This window comes from Gopherus flavomarginatus, chromosome 17, assembly GCF_025201925.1.
Source record: "Gopherus flavomarginatus isolate rGopFla2 chromosome 17, rGopFla2.mat.asm, whole genome shotgun sequence".
NCBI lineage: Eukaryota > Metazoa > Chordata > Testudines > Testudinidae > Gopherus > Gopherus flavomarginatus.
In genome coordinates, this window is record NC_066633.1 from 13,439,163 (window position 1) to 13,464,594 (window position 25,432).

The 25,432-nt window shown below is 53.7% G+C and overlaps 1 protein-coding gene and 1 long non-coding RNA gene across 3 annotated transcripts in view; one reads left to right on the plus strand and one right to left on the minus strand.

The window, feature by feature from the left end:
- The window catches only part of SH2D3C (SH2 domain containing 3C), a 48,998-nt gene extending 35,519 nt beyond the window's left edge, over nt 1-13,479 (minus strand). Inside the window, exons 1-2 of one of the 2 annotated variants that reach the window (XM_050926858.1) lie at nt 13,403-13,479; nt 8,385-9,057 (exon numbers count right to left, since the gene is read on the minus strand). In XM_050926858.1, the coding sequence (XP_050782815.1) occupies nt 8,385-9,057; nt 13,403-13,442 (713 nt within the window). In that variant the 5' untranslated portion in view covers nt 13,443-13,479. Of the gene's footprint in view, nt 1-6,016; nt 6,087-8,384; nt 9,058-13,402 lie in introns of those variants that run through there. The other variant, XM_050926859.1, reaches the window with a different exon arrangement.
- Nucleotides 1-20,892, plus strand: part of LOC127036191 (uncharacterized) — a 59,809-nt gene extending 38,917 nt beyond the window's left edge. Inside the window, exons 3-4 of the long non-coding RNA XR_007770038.1 lie at nt 18,690-18,859; nt 20,429-20,892. This is a non-coding gene — a long non-coding RNA (uncharacterized LOC127036191). The remainder of the gene's footprint in view (nt 1-18,689; nt 18,860-20,428) is intronic.
- Nucleotides 20,893-25,432: the final 4,540 nt, after the last annotated feature.

Below are 25,432 nucleotides of genomic sequence, written 5' to 3' on the forward strand. Positions count from 1 at the left end.
AGCAGGAAAACATGATCCATGTGCCCCCAGGCAAGTCCTCACCCCATGACAGGCCTCAGGGCTTGGGGCGAATGTCCTGGGCTCACCCTGACTCACCCCCAGCCAGGCCACTTTCTGGGCAATGCTCCAGCAGGAGCTCTGCTTTTGAGCAGCCTAAAGCATGGTTACAGGGTAATCCCAGCTGGGACTTCCCTCTAGGATGGCTGCTTGTAGAAGGCGTACAGAGGGAGGGTTCGTGATCTAGTACATGCTATGTACCAGTGGGGCTGTAAGGACAACAGAAAGTCCTAACGGCTGCAGCTATAGTGACTGTGCACATGTTTATTTCCTCTGTTCCCTGTAACAAGAAAGACCGACAGAGCTGTTCCTGTCTGAGGCCATGTACTGCCTGGAGGAGGAGGAGGAGGAAGCCCAACCCCACTTCTGGGGGTCTCTTTAGGGGTCTCCCATCCAAGTCCTGAGCTATTGCAACTAGCCTTAGCTTGTCAGGGTCACAGCACAAGGTACCACAGCTGCAAGGCGTGGGACGTGCCATATAAACTCTCTGGCTTGGCCTATGTTTAAAACGTCCATCAGTGTAGCTATGGGGGTTGGGGCATGAAAACGCACACTCCTGACTAATGTAGCTGTGCTGACAGAAGTGTGCTTCTGTCGCTTTAGCTAACGGTGTTTGGGGAGGTGGTGTTCCTATACCCGCCAAAAAACTCCTTCTGCATCTATAAGGGCGGCTATGTCTGCATGGGCTCTGGAGTGCAGCCATAGCCTGGGACTCACTGCTGCTTCTAGTTTAATTTTCCTCTGCAAATCACTGTCTGGCACCAACTAGTGATCAACTGGGAAACAGCAGGTTTTTAAGAATTCCAGCTGGTCAAGGGAAGTGGCCTGACAGCTCTGAAGCGTGTTGCTGGGAGTTACCTTGGAAGGTGGCTACGTGGCCCCCAGGGCACATTGATACTCTGCTCTACCACTGCCAGTGTTTCTAAGTATGATCCTTGTTGGTTAGAAGTTCTGGGAACAAACAGACTGTTGGTTGTAGCTGCCCATGCGGCAGGTGCAAGGCACGACAGGATCAGTTATCAGAGGTTTAAGGGAGGAGAACAACTCATTAAGGGCACAGTCCATGCATGACCCTTGCATCTTGACAGGATCCGTGTGTGGCCTTTGCATCTTTGCCCGTATGGAGCCACACTTCTGTTAGTCAGTAAAATGCAGCTCCAGATTCCCCTCCAACCTCCAGCAAGCCAAGGAGTGATCCGAAAGGCCGGAGCTTTTAATCCCAATCAGACTCACTGAGCTGGGCCCAGGGGGTGGCCATTTTAATCTTTAAAAAATAAATGATAACGCTCTTTGCACCACAGCAGCGGGAGAGGTCAGCTCCCACTCTTTCTGCAGACAGGACCAGTAACCAGGAGAAGCACCGGGGCATTCCATATGGAAATTTAGTGGTTTAATTTTTACAGAGTATCATCTTATGAGTGTCGGAACAATAACTCAACCGGGAAAAATCATTGGTGAAGTCCTGCATTAGGTATCCACAGTGCCAGAACCTCCCTCTGGGACATCAGGCTCCTTAACTGTATGTGCGGATAGAAAGCAAACACAGACATGTGTGCTGTAGAGACACCCTCCTCCCATCCCCTTGCAATCAGCTGGGAAGTGCCCATTGTAAAAGCTGGGGCCAGGTCTAGCCCCTGCCCCTCTGTGCTGCTTTGAAGGTGTATGAGGGGCTGCACAGAAGCTGCAAGGTCTAGGAAGAATTCCATGGGTGTAAAAGCAGCACAGGGCCCTACACTGCCTCCCCGCCCAGGGCCCAGCATAGCAGGTATGTGGTGCAGGGTTCCGGGCTGCGATGCTGCCCTCAGGAGGCTGCCGTAAGTTAGAGCAGCCCCAGAGCAGGGCATTTTAGCTCCTGCAAGCAGCCTAGCATCTAGAGCAGGGGTGGCCAGCCCGAGCCTGAGAGACAGCCAGAATTTACCAATGTCCACTGCCAAAGAGCCACAGTAATATGTCAGGCCGTGATTGAGCGAGGGTTTCCCTACTGACCCAGCAGCAGCACCCGAGCAGGTTGTGGGGGACTAGCGCCATCCACCCAGCTTGCCACAGTACCCTAGCGCAAGCCTCAGTTCACAGGCTGGTTTCCCTCGGAAGCTGGAGCAGGAGTGAGCCGTGGATAGCACTCCTGGAAGAAGGCACAGCCGCAAGCAGGAGAGGACATTTCCCTTCTCGCTGCCAGCCCAGCTGGCATTTTCCAGGTGACTCCAGGATGTCAGGGCAAGGCTGGGCCTGGGCTGGCAGGGTTTCTACAAATCTGCCCCCTCCCTGCAGCAGCTGCGAGCTGGCCTCTAGAGGTGCCGGGTCAGAGAGAGAGCGGCTGGGGCTTGGGAATCTGTGAGAAAAAACAAAGGGTGGGGGAAGGGAGACTCCAGGCAGGAAATTGGGAGCATGAGAGCAGCTGGGAAGTCAAATTTAGGAGGGTCTTGCAAGCACCTCCAGTGCTCTGCAAAGCCATCAGGGCCTGTGGCTAATGAACTGCAATATTCACATCCCGGCATACGGTGCCAGAGAGCCCCCACTTCCACTCAGCGCTGGAGAAGAATGAAACCACTATAAATAACCCCTTCTCCTAACTGTAAGCAGATGCGGTGCCTGCGCCTTGGCCCTGGGAGAGGCAGAGGGACGCTAGCGGTCTCAATATGCAGCGAGCTGTGCGACTGAATGGCCAGAGGATTCTTGAATGCGACTCAAACATTCCTGAAGCCTGTCAAAGCGCCTGGGAGAAATTCCAGCGCTCCTTTTGGAATGAGTCCCTGCAGCCCGGGAGCCCCCTCCGACTGGCCTGAAATGCCTTGCAGGAGGGAGGGGCAGGCTCAGTGGCACTGCCCCCATGCTCGCAGGGATGCCAGTCAGTGGACGGCTGAGGCGTGTTGGGTTTAGCCCCTCAGCATGGCACTGTTAGTTCCAAAATTGATTCATATTTACTTCCAACGGCTCCCGCTGCAGCTCCTGGCTTTTCCCCACGTCCAGGTGCTCCAGCAACAAGCCGCTCCTTGCCTCACTTGCATTTCACAGCCAGAGTATTCTCAACATTGTGTTCCTCTTCTGCTCTGCGGCATGCTCCAATGGACAGGGCATTGGACTGGAACATGGGAGACTCTGCTACTGGCTGACTGGGTGACCCTGGCCAAGTCACTTTACTATTGAGTGCCTCGGTCTCCCCATCAGTGAAAATGGGAATAACGCTCATTGCCTCCTTTATAATGCACTTTAAGATCCATTAATGAAAAGTGCTATGTATTTGTACCAGGGATTCTGCATTGCAATACAGCTTCTGCAGGGGGCTAGTTAACTGCGTGCTATCACTTTCCTCAGGCAAGCACAGTTTTCACTAGCCCTCTGCATATCCACTCTTCTCAGAAAAGTCAAGTCCGTTTCTTCCAGTAACCTCCTTTTTTGCTGCTCGTCAATTCCAGCATGAATAATTCGGTCTCTAATTCGTCCATCTGGTCACAGTTCACATTCAGGGTGTTGTTACATGTGTCTTGTAACACACCAGTCCATGGTCTCACCGGGCAGCTGGTTTCTTGTAAAGAAAACATGCTGGCCCCAGTGACATTCACGCCTGGATCAGTCTTCGGGAAGCTTCCGAAAGGCTTTGCCTAGCAGTTTGCAGTCCCCTTCGTGCTCCCATAGGAATGGATTGTGGCTCTCCAATGCCACAGGTAGCAGCCCAGAGGATTTCACCCCCCCGAGTCCTCTTTCAGCACCACTTGCTCCAAGAAGAAGGCGGACTCACTGCAGTCGCTCCTCCAGTTCAGGAAGCTGCATTTGCTCCATTATTGTGAACGCTTCAGCTTCCCACAGCCTACCAAAGCAGGGCCCACAAGCATGCTGGGGACAGCCTGAACTTTTCTGGATGGTGTCTTGCCCCCGGTGCAAGAGCGAGGAGTGGAGGTGATCCATGTAGGATGGAGAATTTTCCTGATCAGCAGCCTTCCTGGGCTTCCTTCTGGTGGGAATGCTTCAAGGTGAGCTCCAGAACCCAGCATGACTGATAAATCCTCCGCTGCAGCCTCAGCGTACTGGGAGCAGAGATGGATCCAAAATATGGAGCTGCCCCATGTCACATGGGTGCTTGAGGGTGACACTTGGGAAGTAGGACCTTTGGGCATATGGGCTTGGAGGAGAGCATCACTATTCCTAGCTATGGAACTGCAAAGGAACACCTGTCTGGAAACTGCATTCCACTTGGCACCCCTGCTTAACGCGCCAACCTTTCTCCTCTGATCTGATCACAGATTACACAAGAACGATGGTTGCAGCCTAACGCTCGGTGAACCTTTGTCCACACTGCAGAACTGTGCCACAGTTGGACACCACTCAGGAGGGACCAGGATCAGAACAGCAGGGGCTGCTGCAGGGCAGGATGGAGGTGCACTGGCAGAGCACAGCATGGCCCCCCGAGAGGAGCAGCAGGAGGTGCCATAGGTCAAGATTAGGGTCCAGTGCTAAAGCTAGGTGCGATCACACCTGCACTAACAAGGGGTGTGGCAGTATTAAGTTCTAGTGGCAGCGCTGTGGGTAGGTAGCGGGTACCGTCCCTTCCTGTACTGTCTGCCATAGCTTGTATCCTGGAGCTTAGATGCTGCAGTGAGCTCAGATCAATGCATTAAATCATGGACTGTCTGGTGCAATACTGAAGGACAACAGGGTGAGTTACAGCTGGAGCATTCACCTTACAGCTGAGCTCCTAGCTAGCATCAGCCAGCACAGGGGAAAGGTGCCTTTGGTATCCCAGGGTAGGGACAGCCCCGCACAGCCAGGTATCCCTGGCCTCCTCTCCCCTTCACTGGGGAAGTGAGACATTCCAAAAAGCCGAGGCAGGGGGAAGCTCAGCTGCAGTTGTCTATGGAACATCTTTCTTTGCGTCCTCAGCCAGGGCCCAGCTGCAGCACCACGCCAGTGGCCTTGTGGATAACACCGGGCTTTGTGCACTCACGGGAGGCACTGAAGAGTCCGGTGTTTCCATGACCAGCCCTGCACATGCCCAGCTCAGGAGAGAGCGAGATGCTCCCACCCGCCCAACATCCTGCTCTCCCGTATTCCCCACACTGACAGCAACCTAAGGAGCCCAGCAGCTTCCCCCATCACACTGGCTCACCCCTCTCCCTGCCCTGGCAATGGGCTCTAGCGGCACGAAATGTTGAGCGACAAGAATTCCTGCCTCATACCGCGCTGCTGCCACCTTACCTAGGATGTTGGGCAGAGTCATTGAAACTGCGATGTGCCTCAGTTTCCCCAAGAAACTGGGACCAGTCAGACCTGCAGGGCAAGCCAGCACTAACTAGCTCGGCCCGGATCCTTCTTTTGTTTAAGTTAAAGCGACTTTTGCCTTTAATGTCAAAGGGACCCCACTGGGCCGCATCTTGGCCATGTCAGTGGCTAGTGCTGGGGAATTCTCCTGTCTGCCTGCTCGGATCCGTTCCTAGCCCGAATCCCTGGGCCAGCAGCCTCTGCTCCCAGCTGTGCAGGTCCGTGTAGCCCCTTCCCTGCCTCCCTAGCTGGGCTGGGCCAGGGCCACAGCAAACCCCGGCAGGCGAAGGGAGGGGGCTGCAGCCGGAAAGGTCTCAAGTTCCCCCTTCTGGCTGGCTGCCCTAGGGAGTGTGTGTGCGCGTGGGGAGGGGGGTCTGTCTGCAGGGCAGCCCCCACCCCACTCAGCTCCACACGGGGCTTTGCCAAGCGCCTGAGCTCCGGGCAGGGCGCAGGAAGCCGGGCAGGGCTTGGTGCCAGGGTGACCTCACCCCAGGCCAGCGCCCCACAGCCCGGCCCGCCGGGGGCTGCCCCCCACGGGTCTGCGCTTCCCACGAGCGAACCTCCTGCCCCGTGGGGTGGGGACACGCAGGGCCCTCGCAGGAGCCCGGGGCCCCTCTCAGGACGGACCCGCCCCCGCGGGGGGGGGGGGGCTTTGCGCTGCGGTTTGCAGCCCCTTCCTCCGCCCCTGCCCACGGGACACGCTCACCTGCCATGGCCCAGCCCGTGGGGCCTCCTGCCCACCTCGGTCATCGGTGCCGGCCGCCTGCGCCCCGAGCCCGCCGCACGCACCCGCCAGCCGGAGGGGAAGTTTGAGCGCGGCCCCCTGCGAGCGCTGAACTTGGGGAGGGCTGAGCCGGCCCGCCCCGCCCCGCCCCCTCGCCCGGCCGGGGCGGAGAGCGGGATCCCACAGCTGGGAGAAATTCCTCCCCATTCCCATGCTCCTGGCAGCCTCTTCCCTACCGCACACCGCCTGAGCAAACAAACCCCAGAGCCCTGGGAACGAGATCGGCCCTGGCGCCTGGGAATCCGGAGTGACTCCGGCGCCGCACTGGTGTCAAACCGGCGCAACAGAATCAGGCCTGGCTCAAGTAGGAGAAGCAATGGGCCGGAGAAGGAGCTGGTGTAAACCAGTGTCTCTCCACTGACTTGACACCAGGGAGCCTGGGACATCAGCTGCCTCCAGATACTGCAGGGACCCACAGGCGGCAGCACAAACCCCTCAGATTGGAGCTGAGAACCCTCTGAACAAGCAAACCCAGTTCCAGGGAGAGGGCTTCTGAGTTAGAGACAAGCAGTGGGGCTGAATCCCCTAAACCAAGGACAGTGCCCCTCGTGTCACGCCCACACAGGCCTCCCTCCCTGGCACCCGAATCGGGTGGCATCGCGCTCTGCCGTAAACAGGGGACGCTGAGTGGCGGCCCTGGGAGGGTGGTGTTTATGTGAAAGAGATGGATCCTGCACAGGGCTGGGGCCTCCTGCTGCGGTTGGGCTGGGTTGTGTTCTCCCCGCGAGCTGCGCGGTATGGCTGGGCTTCGGGGAGTTGCGGGGCAGGGGAGCAGCCAGAGCCTAGCAAGGCAAGAGAGCCCAGCTCCCAGGGAGAAGGGTGCTGGCTCACGCCCGTAGGCTGTGGTTGTACAGCCCAGCGTTTCAGTGCATGCGTGTGTGTGTTCACGAGCGTGTGCGTTCACAGGCATGTGTGTGCATGCATGTTCACGGGCATGTGTAGCGGGATCAGATGGTCTCAGTGCAGCCAGCCCTCAAAGTGGAGAAGCCAAGGCATAGTGTAGCTCTCATTAGAAGGTCACCGCTTTGGGCTCAGTTAAAGGTGAGGGAGGCTCCCCAGGCAGGGGCTGAAATTGGGGAGGGCATGGGGTTGCTGTCCTTTAGGGCTTTGGGGGCCAGGCTGACAAGATCCTACAGTCATCACAAAAGCATGGCGAGGGCCAGCCAGTGCCAGCTGTAACTCCCAGCAGCCGCCCCCAGGCCCAGCTCATCCCCTCCCCACATTCCGAGCGCGTTCCCAAGCAGAGGCCTCCTTTACAGCGTCCACCTGGGCTCTAACCATCAGTGGTGGAGCTGAGAGGCACTGGGGTGAAGCCCGGGGCAGCGCTGTCCTCTGGGAGTCACGGGCCTCTGGAGTCTGAGAAACCCCGCAGCAGCTGCAAGTGTATGTCGGCTGAACCAGAGACTGGGGACGTTATGAAAGTGACACTCCCCTCCCAGGAGGAGAGGGAGGAGGAGAGAGAAAGGAAGGAGAAAAGGATGGTGCCAAGCAATGGAGCTCTCCAAATCCCGCTCCCCCATTCCAGCTCTGCTCCCACACAGCGCCCCCAACTCCTGGTGTTTTTCTCTCGTGGATCAAACCGACAAAGCCACGACTTGAAACTAAACTGAGAACAAGGCAACGGGAAGGCCGAGCTAAACCAGGCTGCCTGAGACGTTTCCGTCCCGACCGGAAGCAGGAAAGACCAGAAATCCCATGGGAAGCTTGTTCTCATGAAGCTGCCAACCCCAGGTGGAGGATGCAAGAGGTTCTAATAAGCAGCCCCACTTTCCCAGGTGTCTGTGTAAGGGAGTGTTGCCTAGGGGCTAGCACCCAGGACTGGGCAACCAACCTCCTGGGTTCTAGGCTAGCTTTATGACCTGGGGGGAGTCACTTTGCCTCTTTGTGGCTCAGTGTCTATTGTTGGTAAAATGAAGATAATACCCCCTGTTCTCCAGGGGTGTGTGAAAGGTGGGGGTTGGGAAATAGCTGGCAAGCGCTGGGTGGGCGGAATACAGCGTTGTTATCACCTCCGGAGAAAATCTGTCACTAAATACACAGGAAGCTGGCCCGAGGGGATGCCTCAGAGGGGCTCGATCCTGCAAGGTGCTGAGCACTCTGGCCCTGATCCAGCCGAGCACTTCAGCATGCACTCGATTTTGAGCATGTGCTTAGTCCAGGACCATTCAGGTGCTTAAATGCTTTGCTGGGTTGGGGCCAGAGTCCTCTGTACCCTGCAGGCTTGAGCCCTCATTCAGCAGCAGAACAAGGGTGCACTGGAGTAGCTGAGCATGCTCATGCTGTGTCTTACCTCCCTTGTGGGCTCTCCCAGGAGGCTGACTGCAGCTCATCCTTTGCTCCTTCTTTTCCTTCCAACAGGACGGGCTCTTGCAACAGCTCTGCTGTGGTACAATCAGTTCTAGGAGCTTGGATAGGCTCCTGGGCTGGACTGGCAGCGAGTCCCTCTCCCATGCCCCCAGGTGCCTGCCCAGGGGGAGGGTCGTTCCCCGAGGCGTCAGATCCCACCCTGGGCTCTGTTGTGATTGACTCCCCCAGGCTGGAACTGTTATTCGATGGCAAAGTCCCTGAGGAAGCATCTGCTGCTGGGGCAGGAGCAGGGTCAGCGGGAGCCACTGACTCTGGAATGGCCGGTGGGGACGTGCCAGGGGCTCTGCCACCTGTGGTCCCTCTGTTATGGGAGCTTGGGGAGCTCTTGGTCCGTTTCCCTGCCCCACTGGAGGTGGTCCTGGGCATCGTCCCCATGTGGCTGTACATGTCGCACGACCTGGCATAGGGGGATGGGCTCTTGGGCATGGTGTTCAAGTCATCCTGAGTGCTCTCCAGGGCGTCCTCCAGGAAGCTGTTAGGATGCAGGGTCCCTGCCCGCAGGCTGTCCGTGGGGCTGGCAGGGGCAGACACTCGCCGGAGGGTGAAGGCTCGAGGGATGTTGCTCAGGCTCCCAAAGCCTTTGAACTTAAAGAACTCTGGAAAGGAAAAGGAATTGTGAGCTGGGTTTACTCCTGGGGGGGCGGGGTGACAGGGTCTTGGCACAGGATTGAGATGGTGCTGAAGGCAGTCTCTGCAGTGGGGTTGTCCCCTCTGACGTGGGTGTAGCTCAATGGAGTTGCACCCTGAGAGAGAAGAGTCAGACCCAGCCAGCCTGACTGACGCCCCTCTGGCCTGCACCTTGGGTTGTCAGTGAGGTAGCATGGTCTAATGGCCAGGTCGCTGGACTGGGGCTCAGGAGAGCTTGGCTCAGTTCCTGAGCCTGCCACTTTGCTGAGCCGAGACTTCAGATCTGGGCATCATTTCACTCATGGAGAAAGGGAGGCACAAGGTGATGACGTGATTGTGCCTAGAACGGCCTCTCGCTGACAGAACGCAGTTCTTTTCGTCCCTCCTCTTGTTGCCTTTCTCAGCAAGGTTTCTTCCGCGCCCCCCACCTCCCTCCGGTGAGAACAGTTGTGGGTCCCAGGGCTGCTCTGCACCATTGTGGTTTTGTGTGTGCTTTGCACAGTGTGTAATAATCCAGAACTTTAAGGGTCTGCTCAGCTCGGAGCCTGTGCACATTGGTTAAACCAGAGTCCGGAGGGGACAGACTACCACAGTGTTGGAGCAACCGTCGGCAGGAGGTGCCTGGCAGGGAGAGAGATGCTACACCGCGCTTGGCCACAAGGAGGCACTAGCGGTGAGCCAACCCCTTCCCCCTGTGAAATGTAACAGTTTTGATCTGACAGCATTTTATACCTAGTTTGCATTTCAGCCACCCTGCGCCTAAGAGACTATTTCAGTCAGCAAGTGACTCAGCCTTGTGATATGCTCAGCTTCCAAACAGAACTGCACCACAATTCTCCAAGATCTAACTGCCCATACATTCAGCCAGGCAGAGCCTGAAAAGCTATCTGTAATACCTGGTAACTCCTGATGATATAATACCCATGGGTATGCAGGCATGTGGCAGCAGGTGTCCATGAGTGTGTCTGTATTTCTGAAGGAGGGAGGGGAGTGTATGTGTGTCTCTTTGGTACATGGTGCACTGTGATTGCGTATATCAGTGTGAGCAAGACAGTGTAGCTGTGTGTGTGTGATAGCCTGTGTATATATCCGTGTGTGGGGGACCCTGTGCCTGTGTGTATGTCTATGTGTGTACGTTAATGTGGATGGGAACATATGGGCATGTGTGGGGTTGGTTTGCTGTGTCAGTGGGACCATGAGTGTGTATGTGGGTACCTGTGGGGCCGGGTTGCTGTGTGGATGGGACCATGTGATGGTGAGTGTGTCTGTCAATACGTGTGTGGCCAGGTTGCTATGTGGATGGGACCATGTGACCGTGAGGGTGTATGTGGGTACGTGTGTGGCCGGGTTGCTATGTGGATGGGACCATGTGACGGTGAGGGTGTCTGTCGGTACGTGTGTGGTCGGGTTCCTGTGTGGATGGGACCATGTGACCATGAGGGTGTATGTGGGTACGTGTGTGGCCGGGTTACTATGTGGATGAGACCATGTGATGGTGAGGGTGTCTGTCGGTAGGTGTGTGGCTGCCCGTGTCTATGAGTGTTTTCCTCTGAAGTAATTCGGGGCCTCTTTGTACTCCAGAGCTAGCAGTTCAGCCTGCGTTCAGCGAGAAGCGTGCGCTATGGGAAGGATATTCATCTACCCACTTCCTAAGCTAAGCGAGCGAGCAATTAGACCCTCTCGATCACTGTTTTAATCTCCCAGCTGCCACCTGCTACTGCTGAGTGCAGAGCGTTAACCGAAGTCATATTTATAACCCTCACAGGATGAGTTTGTGTTTCACACCCCAGCTCTGCTCTGTAGGGTAGTGCAGCACAGGGTCAGAATATCACATCCCCCCCCGTTCTCCTTGTGCACCCCACAAATGAGAGCAGAACACAATCTCGCCAGGCTTGTGCTCTTTCTGTGGCATTACTGTCTCTGCATGCCACACGCATGGTTCAGGGAGCAGGTAACTGGGCCCCCTGCTGGGATTGCTGTTTACCTTCTAGGAGGCTACAGTGCTGTGCCAATGCAGCATAGCTCCGTGTAGTGCTGTTACAGGGTTTGGGGCCGGGACACAAGGCAGGAATCACCAGGTGAAAGTCTCTGGCTTGCGTTAGCAGGAAATCAGACTGGTCCCAATCGTCCTTTCTGGTCTCAGAGTCTATGGAACCGTGGCTGTAGCATTGTGAATGCAAAGCTTTGTCCTTCTCTACCACCATTTTTTTTGCAGGATCTCAAAGCATTTGGCAAACAAGACTTGCAATCCCCCGGCCGGAAAACTCAGGTACAAAGAGAGGAAGTGATGTGCCCAAGGTCAGGCAGTAAATTAAGTGGCACAACCATGAGTGACACCAGTTGTCCTGACTCCCAGGCCCGAATTTCACTCCTAGGTCAAGCCACCTATAACCTCGTAGTCCATTTCAGAGAAGGGGCTAGTGTACGAGGAGAAGGGATTTAACTCACTTTTCTGGTTTATTTGCATTACGGTAGCAGTTAGAGACCCCCATTGAAATTGTGCTGGAGCTGGACAAACACTTCGTGGGATGGTCCCTGCCCTGACACCGTCCGATCTGAACAGACAAAGGCTGGGACACTGAAGCACAGAGAGAGAAAGGGGAAGGCTGCAAGTCAAAGGGAGCAGGGCAGCTAACTGTCATTTGTGCCTTTGGACTCTCCCCTAAGGGACTTGCCCAGGGTCATGCAGGAAGCCTGTGGCAGAGCTGAGAAGGGAACCTAGATCTCCTGAGTCCCAGTGCAATACCTTAACCTCCAGAACATCCTTCTCCTCTGTCAGCTGGGGAGGGGGCCCTAGTGATGGGGAATTGATGGATTTGTTCAAAGGGGGCATCCAACACCACTGTGCCACACGATGGTCAAGCGGTAAATGCGGCTCTGCCACAGACATCGCTTCATGCCACCGAGCCTCAGTTTCCCTCGTCTCTAAATCAGGGGTAATCCTGACTTGACGGAGGTGCTGTGAGGCTGGCTTAGTACATGTTTGCAAAGCACTGAGTGATCCTGTGGGGGAAGGACAATTCTATGCAAAGCCTCAGGGTGGGCACCAAGCATTTGGAAATGGGGAAAATGCAAATTTAAATTCTAGCATCATCATCTCAGGCCAAGTTAGGCGTGAGGGAGGCTTGCTGGGAAGGAAGTGTGTGAGGGGGCAGAAAATGAAATTATGCTGGGGTAGCTGCCTTTAAGGGCTTTGGGGAAAACCCCAGGGCTTGGGGAAAGAAGAGAGTTCAACCCACATCTGCTGCTGATTAGTTTCCTCTGAGACCAACTCCAAAATGCTCATTAGCCCTGTGCACACATAGGGTGAGATCCTGGCCCCAGTGAAGTCGGTGGGAAAACCCCCATTGCAATGAGGCCAGAATTTCAGCCATAGCCTAGACCAGGAATTGGCAACCTTTCAGAAGTGGTATGCCGAGTCTTCAATTATTCACTATAATTAAAGTTTTGCGTGCCAGTAATACATTTTAACCTTTTTAGAAGGTCTCTTTCTAGAAGTCTATAATATATAACTAAACTACTGTTGTATGTAAAGTTAATAAGGTTTCAAAATGTTTAGAAGTTTCATTTAAATTAAAATGCAGAGCCCCCTGGACCGGTGGCCAGGACCCGGGCAGTGTGAGCGCCACTGAAAATCAGCTCGCGTGCTGCCTTCGGCACACGTGCCATAGGTTGCCTACCCCTGGCCTAGACACACTGGAGTCAGTCTGGGTTCACTCCATCGTTCCAGACAGTCCCACCATGGCCCATGGCTGGGGTACCACCTGCTGCCTCCTGTGTTCTGAGTGCTCCGTCCAGGTGCAGGATTAAGGGCAGTTCAGGAGCCTCCATGGTGCTCCGGGAGGCAGGCAGGCGGGGGGAGAGGAGAAACACCTGTCCTGTAATTCTCTCTGCACCCAATTTCACACTGGATTAAACCAAACTGGTCCCAGCTCAACAGTTCAGTTCAGTTAGGGGCTGATCAAGTGGATTATTTTGTATACCTCGACCTGTGAGAGGTGGGACTCGACACCAGCTCGGCCCCATCGAAGCAAATCCAGCCCCGTCCCAATCAGCCCAACGAAGAGCGAAACAAAAGCGGCTCTTGCTCTGAAAGGCCAGTGAGAACCTGGCAGCCACGAACCCACTGACAATATGGGCCTTTTGCGTCCTCCGCTGGTGCAGCTCAGGAGCTCCCACCGGACCAATGCACCACCCCATGGGGGGGGCGTGCGTGCACACACACACACCCACACACACACACCCTCCCGCCTCGCCGTGCTTTAAAGCTGTGGCTGAGAGGCTCAGCCAGGCGCGTTCCCCGGAGCAACTTACTGAATTTTTTGAAGGCCCCTTTCTTCTGGCCCTCTGCCATTGTCAGCTTGTGATGGAGCCACCGAAGCAGGTCTAAGTTTATAACTTTCCCTACGCCCTGCCCTCCCTTCCTCTTCCCCGCCCCCTTTCTCTCTCTCACTCAGCATTTCCTCTATCTTTAAAAAGGCCATCACCTACTCACAGCCCCTGCCCCCTCCCGCTGCTTTTCCCACAGGGGATAGCGGCCCCTGTTATTGGCAGCTGCCCTGCCTTTGACTCAGCCACAGCCACCAGGGGAGTCGTATGATCTGTATTTTGCTTGCCCCCGATCGGGACCAGGGCCCCATACAAACACATGGGAAGATAGGGTCCAGGCCCCGCAATCTAATGGTAATATCTGCTCTTGCATTGGCCAGGAATCAAAGCAGAGTCTTCCAGGCTGAGGTGGGGGACTAAGGGGAGTTTACCCTGGAACCACCTGGGCTTTTTAACCCCAGCCCTGCACTGCAAAGTGATGTCCCCTGCCCTCGAGGACCCAGCTAGCTGGATTACAGCCTGCTGCGCAGACAGTGAGATCCTCCCGACCCTCGATTGCTCTGTCCCCCAGGGCACAAGAGGGGTTTCTGCAGAAAGTGTGTATTGTCCGGCTAGTGACGCTGGACAAGGGGGAATCCTGACAGCTCCTTCTAGGGCCTGATCCCATTCCCACTGCGCTTGGCCCTGCCCAGCAGACGGTTGCTGCTTGGGAGGCGATTGCAGTTGGCTGGGCAGAGGAGGTGGCTCTCAGCTTGTGTTGACATTTGTCAGGTTGATATTGCCTTTCTGAGCCCACGGATTAAGCCATCTGGCCCTGTCATTGTGGTCTGAGTTGCGAAACAAGACAGGGTGACAATGCTGGCAATGACAGTGTAATAAAAATGCACATTCTCAATGGGTCCCTAAGTGCTTTTACAAGCTTTACTTACTGATTGCACCTTGGACAATGGGATCAGCTCCTTGCTCCTTTACACTGGAGTACATCTGGAGTGACTGGGTACCCATATTGACTGGGTACATGTCACCTCAGGATGGGATGCAGAGATAAAGTTTCATGACATCTTAAATGACAGCTTCTTGGAGCAGCTGGTCCTGGAACCCACCAGAGGAGAGGCAATTCTTGATTTAGTCCTAAGCGGAGCACAGGATCTGGTCCAAGAGGTAAATGTAGCTGGACTGCTTGGTAATAGTGACCGTAATATAATTAAATTTAATATCCCTGTGGCGGGAAAAACACCACAGCGACCCAACACTGTAGCTTTTAATTTCAGAAAGGGAAGCTACACAAAAATGAGGAGGTTAGTTAAACAGAAATTAAAGGTTTCAGAGGGGTAGCCATGTTAGTCTGTATCAGCAAAAACAATGAGGAGTCCTTGTGGCACCTTAGAGACTAACACATTTATTTGGGCACAAGCTTTTGTGGGATATAACCCACTTCATCAGATGCCCGGAGTGGAAAATACGTAGAGAGGTATAAATACTCATGTCAAGTGTTGAGAATAGCCCACTTCCACCTTAACTGAATTGGCTTGTTAGCACTGACCCCACCACTTGGTAAGGCAACTCCCATCTTTTCATGTGCTGTGTATATATATCTTCCAACTGTATTTTCCACTCCATGCATCTGATGAAGTGGGTTCTAGCCCACAAAAGCTTATGTCCAAATAAATGTGTTAGTCTCTAAGGTGCCACAAGGACTCCTCATTGTTTTTTTTTAGAAATTAAAGGGTACAGTGCCAGAAGTGAAATCTCTGCAAGCTGCATGGAAACTTTTTAAAGACACCATAATAGAGGCTCAACTGAAATGTACACCCCAAATTCAAACACATAGTAAGAGAACCAAAAAAGAGCCACCGTGGCTAAACACCAAAGTATAAGAAGCAGTGAGAGGAAAAAGGCATCCTTTAAAAAGTGGAAGTTAAATCCTAGTGAGGAAAATCGTAAGGAGCAAAAAACCACTGGTTTTGTTCATACCCATCAATCTTAATGAGGCTTTAATTCAGTCCATACACATAACAGTATTTTGGACCCTGAAGGGGTGGCAGGTGGGGAGGACAATCTAAACCACATGCTACCCACCCAGATGCCCACAGTGGAGTGGCTTGCACGGGTATAATTGAAGGGCAGTATTTAGCGCATTTAGTGGGACCAGGTGGTGAATCTGATCTCGCTTCGATGGTTCGGTCAGTGAGTTCCTACATCAGAAGTAGGTGTGAACCATTCGACCCAGTTATGGTCCCAGGAGATGCTGTCTCACAGCCAGCTCTCTGTGCACCTGAATGGAATCAAGTTTTACACGAGTGGCCAGCTCAGCAGAGATCGGAAATGGAGCTTCCTGGGCGGCAGCGAAGGGTGGCCAATGGCGAGGTTGACGCGAAGGTTGGTTATGCAGGAATTGATCCAACAGGTCTGTAATCAGAGGAGCATTTTGCGCCATCTCCGGGGGCCAGACGAGGTGGCTGTGTTCCCCACAGCTGGGGCTCCTCACCTTTTCTGTGCAGTTTAAACAGTATCCGGCTGCAGCAACAGCCGCGCTGTGTGGAAAGAGAGCGTGGCATTCCAGCATCCCAAGGGGAGCTGTAGCCCTGGAACAACCCAGATGGACAGTGCATGGGGGAAAGGGAGACCAGCCCTTTTTGGTCCACAGGTCCGAGCTGGTGAGATTAGGTTCCTGCTCTCTGCAAACCCGGCCTGGGTAGTGCCCATCAGAGCCAGGCTTAACACCAGAGCATTGCTGGGCCCGGGGAATGGGGGAGGCTTTGTACCAGGCGCAAAGGCAGTGCAGAGGGGGGGACACAAACTCTTCTGGACATTAGGGCCAAAGAATTTTCCACAGGACACTGGCCAGAGACTGTAGGGGAAAGGTCAGTGTCTGGGAACCAGCCTCCAGCTTTTCTTTGGCAGTTAGGACCCCTCTTGTGCTGTGGGCGGGGAAAGGTGTGTTAATGCAGATGGGGACAGACAGGTACCTCAGGCTGGGCCTTTGGGAGGGTGGTGCTGAGAAGACAGGGCCATGTGGTGGATGGAGGGTTGTGTGTGGGATGGAGTGTACGGGAAGGCCAGGAGGCAGGGGAAGGTGGTGGATGTGGGTGCATGGAAGGGGGCTGATGTGGTGTTGGGAGTGCAGGGTTTGTTCCACCCGCTATACCACAGTCACCCGCTCTGTCCTGATGGCTGCACGTGCTCCTTGGGACACTGATCTTCATCCGCCTGCTCCTTTTCTCCTTGCTGGGAAAGTGGCCTGTGCGCTCCTTGCCTCTCGGAGCCAGGCCCGGCATGCACACACAGCTGCAGAGCAGCAGCTGGGCTGGCTGGGCTTGAAAGGGCCTGTAACCCGATCGGCATTTCCCACGCTGGGTCAGAGCCGGGCAGGGCTAAACCCACAGGCCAAACGCTGGGGAATGTGTTACTGAGACGGGAGGGCAAAGCAGCTGTTGTGGGCTAGGATATCTGCCAAGCTGACCTGTTAGAGAGCAGAGTGTGGCACCTGGAGAGTGCCTGGGCTGCACATATCCATGGCTGGGCTGGGTGGAGCTATTGCTGGTCAGATCAGGGCTTTCACCACACTAGACACAGTCGCAGTAGTTCACTGCTACCTGTGGGACACCTGGTGTGTGGAAGATGTTTCCATCACGCTAGGTTCTAGGCTGAATCTGGGGAGGCCCATGGAGCTCTGCGGGATTCTTTTATTGGGCTTGGATTAGATTGTGCTCATCTGCCATACTTTCAGGGTTCAAAATACTGTTATATGCTGGCTGAAACCTGGGTATGGGCTGAATTAAAGCCTCATTAAGATTGATGGGTATGAACAAAACCCTTCAATTAACATAACTATAAGGATAATTAGTCACAGTCCCCCACCTAAGACAAAAGGGTTATGTGAACCCGCCCAAGAGATTTGGACTGTGTGGGCAGAGCGGTTTTTGTTACCGAGTATTGTTTTGCATGAGGGGATGGAAGGAGGAATGTGAGAAAAAGTTGAACACAGAACCAGAGAGAGACAGAGACAGCCTGGAGCAGCAGCAGAAGCCTGTAAGCATGGTTTGACCCTGAGATAAACTGGCATGTCTGCACAGACAGCACTGCAGTGGCACAGCTGGACCGATGCAACTGTACCGTGTCTGGTGAAGATGCTGTATGCTGAAGGGAGAGAGCTCTGCTGTTGCCGTAATGAAACCATCTCCGTGAACGGCACAATCTCTGACAGTGGGAGAAGCTCTTCCACCGAGCACTTATGTCGGTATAACGCATGTCGCTCAGGGAGTGGTTTATTCACATCCCTGAGTGACATAAGTTATACCGACATAACATGATGTGTGAAGACGTAGCCATAGAGAGAGGTTCTGGAGCTGGGCTGAAAAGAGACTAAGAAATTGCTCTTTTTGCTTTTGGTTCCTCCTGCATTCAGAGAGGCAGGACTTCGATTATTCCTTGTAAAGAAGCAAGATTGTGTCAAAGCAAAGCCAGACTCCAGAAGCAATTTCTATTCCCAGCTTGGGCATCCCCAGGGCTCCAAACTCGGGTCAAAAAGAGGCAACTATTCCTAGTAAATAACAGCAAGACTCTGCATTTCTCCACCACCTTTGATCGGAGGCTGTCCAAGTGATTTACAAAACCAGGAATTCAGCTTTGCTATGCTCCCCTTGAGAGAGCTAATAAATGGCTAAGCTGAGGAACAGAGAGGTTAAGTGACTTACCCAAGGTCATGCAGGGAATTTGTGGCAGGATTGGGACTTGAACCCAGAGCGCCTGAGTCCTAAATGAATGCCTTGAACACAAGGGTCTCCACGCCACTTTCCGCATATACAGTTTTGGTGTCATGGCATGAAAGTCTTGGCATATGTGGTGCTTTCAAACAGCCTCGTTTGCCCAGGACTCATACTGCAATCTGTATATGTCATTGCTCTGGGGTGCATAAATCAGGTGAGGTGAGTTAAAGAGGAGGTAGTACAGTGCTTTCCATTTGCAGGGCGATCGGTGGCCTCTCAGTCCATGGCACCTAAACCTACAAAGCTGCTGAAAGCACCAGGACAATGAAAGGCAGGTCGTTTGGCTGAGTGTCTCTCAGCCCCAGGGCAGATTGGATTTTGGTAGATAATATCCACTTTTGTCAACCAGTCTCTCCACCTCCCCATCCCTGACCTGAATGTTTGCACTTGGCGGCTGGGGGACCCATTGTGCCCTACGTGTGATGACCCGTGGCTGAGTCAGAAAGCAAAGCGCAGGGGGGCAGAAGCAAGAGGTTTGATCCTTCTGTCATTGTTCGCTGCAGGTCTCCTGAGCTGCGAATGAGCAGGTGCTCACGGGGCCCTCTGGGGTCAGGGTGCCTGGGTGTCCTGCTCCTCAGCCTTGCTCCCGAAACCACGTGTTAGATATGGGCTCACACCTGCTTTTGTGGCTGTGAAGGATCCTGTGCCAACCAGTCTGGTTCTTCTGTGCCAGGTGGGTGTAGGAGCACCCAGTGGTGGTGGTGGGGGGTCACAGAGCTTCTACCTGCATTGCTTGTGCCTGGGCTGGATCTGCTGTCTCGTTAAACAGACAACATCAGAGCCCAGGCCCTGGCAACCTGGCACTTCTCCCCAGCACAACATTAACACAAGGTTGTTACATTTTCCTCTCTCTGTTTCTGGACGTGCATCTGAGGAGTTGCCTTCCCTATGAGCTGAGCTCACTCTCTGCTCCTGTTTATTGTGGCTCTTCCTGCCAAAGTCCCCAGAGGCAATGGAAGAAAGCCACTCACTGGCCCCTGGCAGGGAAATGATACAACTCACTCCTGCATCTCAATGAAACACTCGCACCCGCTTCTCTCCTGGCGTTGATGACATTAAATGAGGGGGAAGCCAGGAGAGGTGATGATTCATTGGGCAGCGGCTTGAGTGTGTATGCCAAGGGAGCTGGCACGCTGTGTTCCTGATGTAAGCGCTCTCCCCATGGACTATTGTTCATAAACAAGCAGCCTTATCAGCTGGCCAGGCTCAGAAGAGTGACTTGATGCTCTGTGTCCACAAAGTTCTTTGTCTCTGCAGAGATATGGGAAGCACAGATATTGCTAGGATGGTTCCGGAGCGTGAACTGCCATGCCAACAAGAGGCCTGGGTCATAATGGGGTGTCAGTCACTGGTGTCCTTCACAGGGCTCTCTCTGTCCCTTGCACACATGCTCTCCCACTCCTGGTTCACTCACAGATCTCAAAGGACCCGGTGAGGGGAAACTGAGGCACTCAGAGGGCCTGTGTTTGCAAGAGTAGCTGCTACTTTGGGGTGGGGAGGGGCCTTGATTTTTGGATGCCCAGTGTTAGATAAGCTAGGGTTGATTTTAAGAGGAACCGAGCACCCAAGGCTCCCACTGGCATCACCTGGAGCTATAGTTGCTCAGCACCTACAAAACCCAGGCTCAAGTCTCTCAAGCCAGGCACACAAAGCCAGAGGCCACTTTTGAAAATTTCCCCCAAAGTTGCACTACAGCTTAGTGGTCGAGCCACTATATTACAGGAGTCTGGACACGCAGGCCCCTGCTCTTCCCACTAGGCCACACTTCCTAAAGAACATGAATGATTTCACCACCTCGCACCTTGGAGATGAGATTGGATTTTACACCATTGTGGAATCTGCAAATCATCCCGCAAGGAGGAGCCAGCCTGGTGGGCAGACGAGCGGGAGGGCTTTTGCACATGCAATGAATATTTCTGCTCAGCATAACAATGTGAACAGGGCCAGCTCCAGGCACCAGCAAAGGAAGCAGGTGCTTGGTGCGGCCAATGAAAAGAGGCAGCACTCTGTCCAGTATTGGAGCAGCACGTCCAGGTCTTCGGCGGGAATTCGGCGGTGGGTCCCTCACTCCCTCTCTTCCTCTTTGAGCTGCCGCTGAAGTGCCGCTGAAGAGGACGAGAGGGAGTGAAGGACCCGCCACTGAACTGCCGCCGAAGAATGAAGTGCCACTGATCGGCTTTTTTGCTTGGGGCAGCAGAAAAGCTGGAGCCGGCCCTGAATGTGAAATCCTTATTTATTGCAGGAAAGTTTCTCCTTGGCCAGGAGAACAACGACATGGAGTCATAAGAACAAGGTCACATCTCATCCATCGCCCTGGGCCAGTGCAGGACTGTTCCCTACAATGGGTACTGCACGTGTTGTGCTTTGACAGGAAGAGAAGACTGGAGCAGCTAATTCTGCAGGGCATGTGAACTGACCTAAAGGGGGAGTTTCCTCAAGGAAAGTGTAAAGTTCTTTTATTTCTTAGCGCAGTCAAGAGGCTCATCAGGCCTGCTGATTATGTCACTCTCCTTTCCTGATGCCTGGGTCACTCAGGAGCCAGATGGATCTGGTGAAGAGCTGTAACCAACTCTACAAATTGCCTGCTCCCCTGCAGGGCCAGTGCCCATGGTGCAACTGGGTAAGGTTGATCTGAAAATTGGGTTTGTTTAGTCTTGAAAAGAGAAGACTGAAGGGGGACATTCTAATAGTTTTCAAGTACATAAAAGGTTACAAGGAGAAGAGAGAAAAATTGTTCTCCTTAACCTCTGAGGCTACAACAAGAAGCAATGGGCTTAAACTGCAGCAAGGGAGGTTTAGGTTGGACATTAGGAAAAAATTCCTAACTGCCAGGGTGGTTAAGCACCGGAATAAATTGCCTAGGGAGGTTGTGGAATCTCCATCATTGGAGATTTTTAAGAGCAGGCTGGACAAACACCTGTCAGGGATGGTCTAGATCAGTGGTTCCCCAACTTTTCAGCATCACGCCCCCTTTTTAATTTTTGAGAAACCCTCACCCCCCACCTCTCCTTTACCATCATCCAACCCTCTCGATCCTTGTCTCCTGACTGCCCCCTCCCGGGACCCCCCACCCCTAACCACCCCTCTGGGACCCCACTCCCTATCCAACCCCCCCACTCTCTGTCTCCTGACCGCCCCCCCAGAACCTCCTCCCCATCCAACCGCTCCCTGTCCCCTGACTGCCCCCTGGGATCTCCTGCTCCTTATCCAACCTCCCCCACCCCGTACCAGGCCGCTCAGGGTGGCAGGACTAGGGTGACCAGATGTCCTGATTTTGGGGTCTTTTTCTTATATAGGCTCCTATTACCCCCCATCTCCATCCCGATTTTTCACACTTGCTGTCTGGCCACCCTAGGCAGGACTGGCTTATTGGAAAGCCTGGGAGGTGGGTGGGCACAAGCTGTGCTGCCTGTGTGGAGGCATGGCTTCAGGGGAGGGAGGGACAGAAAGGGAGGTGCCGGGGGCTAGCCTCCCTCGCCGGGGCTCAAGGGCTGGGCAGCCTGGTGCTCCCCGTGGAATTTCTTCACACCTCCCCAGGGGCCCGCGCCCCCCAGTTTGGGAGCTAGTGGTCTAGATAATACTTAGTCCCGCCATGAGTGCAGAGGACTGGATTAGCTGACCTCTCAAGGTCCCTTCCAGTCCTTTGATTCTATGACAGCCATGCTGCCTTGCTAGCGGGCTGAGGAACTGCAGACTTCCCTCCATCCCTAACACAAATCACTCCACTGCTATGCGCTCGCCTGGTGAAAGGACAGCGCCTGACTTGGAAATTAGTATATACCAGCAGATGGTGTCCAGAATGAAAAGGAACCACTCAAGCAGGCAAACTGCATCACAGAACACAGCCCGCTCAAGGGTCAGGCAAGCACAGAGCCTGTGTCCCTGAGGAAATGCCAGTGGTGGAGGGCTGGGATAAGCTAATGGGAAATATCGGCGGCTGATGGCATCCGCTCAGAATTCTCCTTGGAATTATTGATTCAGGGGCTTCCGCTTGGGGTTAGGAGGAGAGGGGATCAGCCACCTTAGTTTCTGGTCTTGGGAAAAACTAACCCTCTTCTCTCATAATAATGGCTCCCAGAAGCATTGACCGACAAACCTCCAGACCAGCTCGGAACTCATCTCCCAGACCTTCTGTGTGCCTGGTACCAATGGATATTAGAATCGCCTGTGCTGGTTGGGCCTGGTAGTGAGTTTGGTGCATTGGTGCCAGTGCTGCTACCTAGAGATGAAGATACTCTTTGTATTGCCCTGAATAGAGACTACAACTGTTTCCCTTTCAGCTCATGCCACCCCTAGAGGGCAGGAAATGAGCATACTGCCTCATCTGTAAGCAACCTAGCCTACTGGCATCGAACAGCAAGCTGCCAAAACTTTCAGGGACAGATCTTCAGATGGTGTAACTGGCATAAGTCCGTGAAGTCAAAAGAGCAATGCCACTTTAGATCCAGAGGATCTGGCCCCAGAGGTACGCAGGAATGCATTTGACGCAGCCTCCAGTGCATCAGAGAACAGATATGGGGCCCAGAGTGTGAGGGATCAGACAGCAGCTAGGGGATGCGCTGGATGCAGTATGCGAGGTCTCCACAGCATGCCAGCCAGGGCAAAACATTCTACAAAAACTGATCAGTGTGTTTTGCTCTCTCTCTGGGGCCATGCAAATTGTCCCTTGTTGCTGGTTCTCCTGCATCCTGGCCTATAAGTGAATACTGTGCATCCCCGCCAGTGGGATAGGCTTTAGACACTGGTCCTCTAGGCTCCCCTTTTAATCTTAATCATAGAGCTAAGCCTCCAAGAGGATAAATGATTTACCTAAGGCCACACCAGCAGACAGTGGCAAAGTCAGGCCTGACTCCGAATTGCCCATCTTAACCATTCCAATGATCTAGTCCCTCTCCTTTCCCAGTGACAGGATTAGTGGCACCCCACTGTACTATCAGATTATCTCCGCTCTCTTAGCAGGCCCATTTCTGTTGCCTGAAATCTTGGCTTGACTTTGTCTCAGGACTCCTGAGAGTCTCACTCTCTGCCTCCGCCTGGCTGCTAATACCGTTGGCTTGTCTCAAAGCCCCCCCTGCTGGCATTCGGCTCTTATATCCATCAGCGCCTCTTAGCCCACGTCCACACTACAGGGTAAAATCGATGTTATTAAAATCGATTTTATAAAGCAGGCTTTATAAAATCGATTTTGCGCGTCCACACTAGGGCTACTTACATCGATGTTGAGCGTCCATGTTCCCTGGCGTCCATCTTTTCCCTGAGCGTTGCACTCTGGGTACCTATCCCACAGTTCCTGCACGGGTCCCTGCCCTTTGGAATTATGGGTTACTAGCCCAGTGCATGATGGGATCAAAGTCCCCGTCCTGGGTGGTTCTGGGTACAGCCCCCCCCCCCTTCCTGTAAACGGCACACAGTCAGTTCGCGCTGTTTTTACTGGCTGCAGTGAGGGAAACGCCATTTTGCAGCAAGCATGGATCCAGGTCTGCTCTTGTCCTTGATCGCGAATGCTGTAAATAATTCACGCATTCTCGTTCTATCACTGCTGACCCATGATGCAGAAATGCAAGAGAGAATGCTTGAATGCGGGGACGACAGCGATGACGAACTGGAGAACGAGTTTTCTGACTCCCCGGGCCCCTGCACGTTGGAGCTCCTGACGGTTATGGGTGAGGTTCTACCCGTTCCGCGCCGCTTTTGGGCATGGGAAACAAGCACTGACTGGTGGGACCGCATAGTCCTGCAGGTGTGGGACGATTCGCAGTGGCTGCGGAACTTTCGCATGCGTAAGAGCACTTTCTTTGAACTTTGTGACTCGCTTTCTCCTGTCCTGAAGCGGCATAATACCAGGATGAGACCAGCCCTCACAGTGGAAAAGCGAGTGGCAATAGCCATATGGAAGCTTGCAACGCCAGACAGCTACCGGTCAGTCGGGAATCAATTTGGAGTGGGCAAATCTACTGTGGGGGCTGCTGTGCTGGAAGTATCCAAAGCAATCATTAAGCTGCTGCTTCGAAAGGTTGTGACTCTGGGAAACGTGCAGGCCATTGTGGATGGCTTTGCTGCAATGGGATTCCCTAACTGTGGGGGGGCCATAGATGGAACCCACATACCTATTTTGGCACCGGAACACCAGGGTGCCCAGTACATTAACCGCAAGGGGTACTTTTCGATGGTTCTGCAAGCCCTGGTGGATCACAAGGGACGTTTCACCAACATCCACGTGGGATGGCCAGGAAGGGTTCACGACGCACGTGTCTTCAGGAGCACTACACTGTTTAAACGGCTGCAGCAAGGGACCTACTTCCCTGATCAGAGAATAACAGTTGGAGATGTCCAAATGCCTATAGTTATCCTTGGGGACCCAGCCTACCCCTTGATGCCCTGGCTAATGAAGCCATACACAGGCAGCCTTGACAGTGCTCAGGAGTTGTTTAATTACAGGCTGAGCAAGTGCAGAATGGTGGTAGAATGTGCATTTGGCAGGCTTAAGGCGAGATGGCGAACGCTTCTTACTCGCTCAGATCTTAGCCAAACCAATATCCCCTTTGTCATTGCTGCTTGCTGTGTGCTCCACAATCTCTGTGAGAGCAAGGGGGAGGCCTTTATAGCGGGGTGGGAGACTGAGGTAAACCACCTGGCCGCTGATTATGCGCAGCCGGACACCAGGGCAATTAGAAGATCTCACCAGGATGCTGTGCGCATCAGAGAAGCACTGAAAAGTAGCTTCCTCATGGGCCAGGGTGCAGTTTGAATGCTGATTTTCCTTTCAATTGATTGCTGCCCTCCCCGTCTATGCAGTGTTGCTGCTGCAAGATACTTTGCCTGCAGCATTCCTCAATTGCTTGCTTAGGTTACTTGCGAGAGCTGTCCATTGGAAAACATATAATTCTGTATTTCCCAATTATTACCTACCTCCACCATTAGCTGCTTCCGTCTGCTGCTAGGCACAGTACCTGCAACCTTCCTTAACTGCTTTTTTATTGAAAATAAAGTTACTACTATTTGTTACAAGAATTGTGTTCTTTATTTAAAATCAGACCCTTTCATCAATCAAGCATCATGCTTGTTGTTACAATACTGTGCATGAAATTTCATAACTCAGCGTTCTATGGGGGACGGAGCGAGGGAGGTTTGGAGGAAGGGGGAGGGAGGTTTGAAAGAAGAAAGTGCATCAGAGAAGACAGAAAAAGAATTCTCATGGACCAGGTTACGGTATGGCTGCTTTCTTTGTTTTCCCTTTATTACCCAT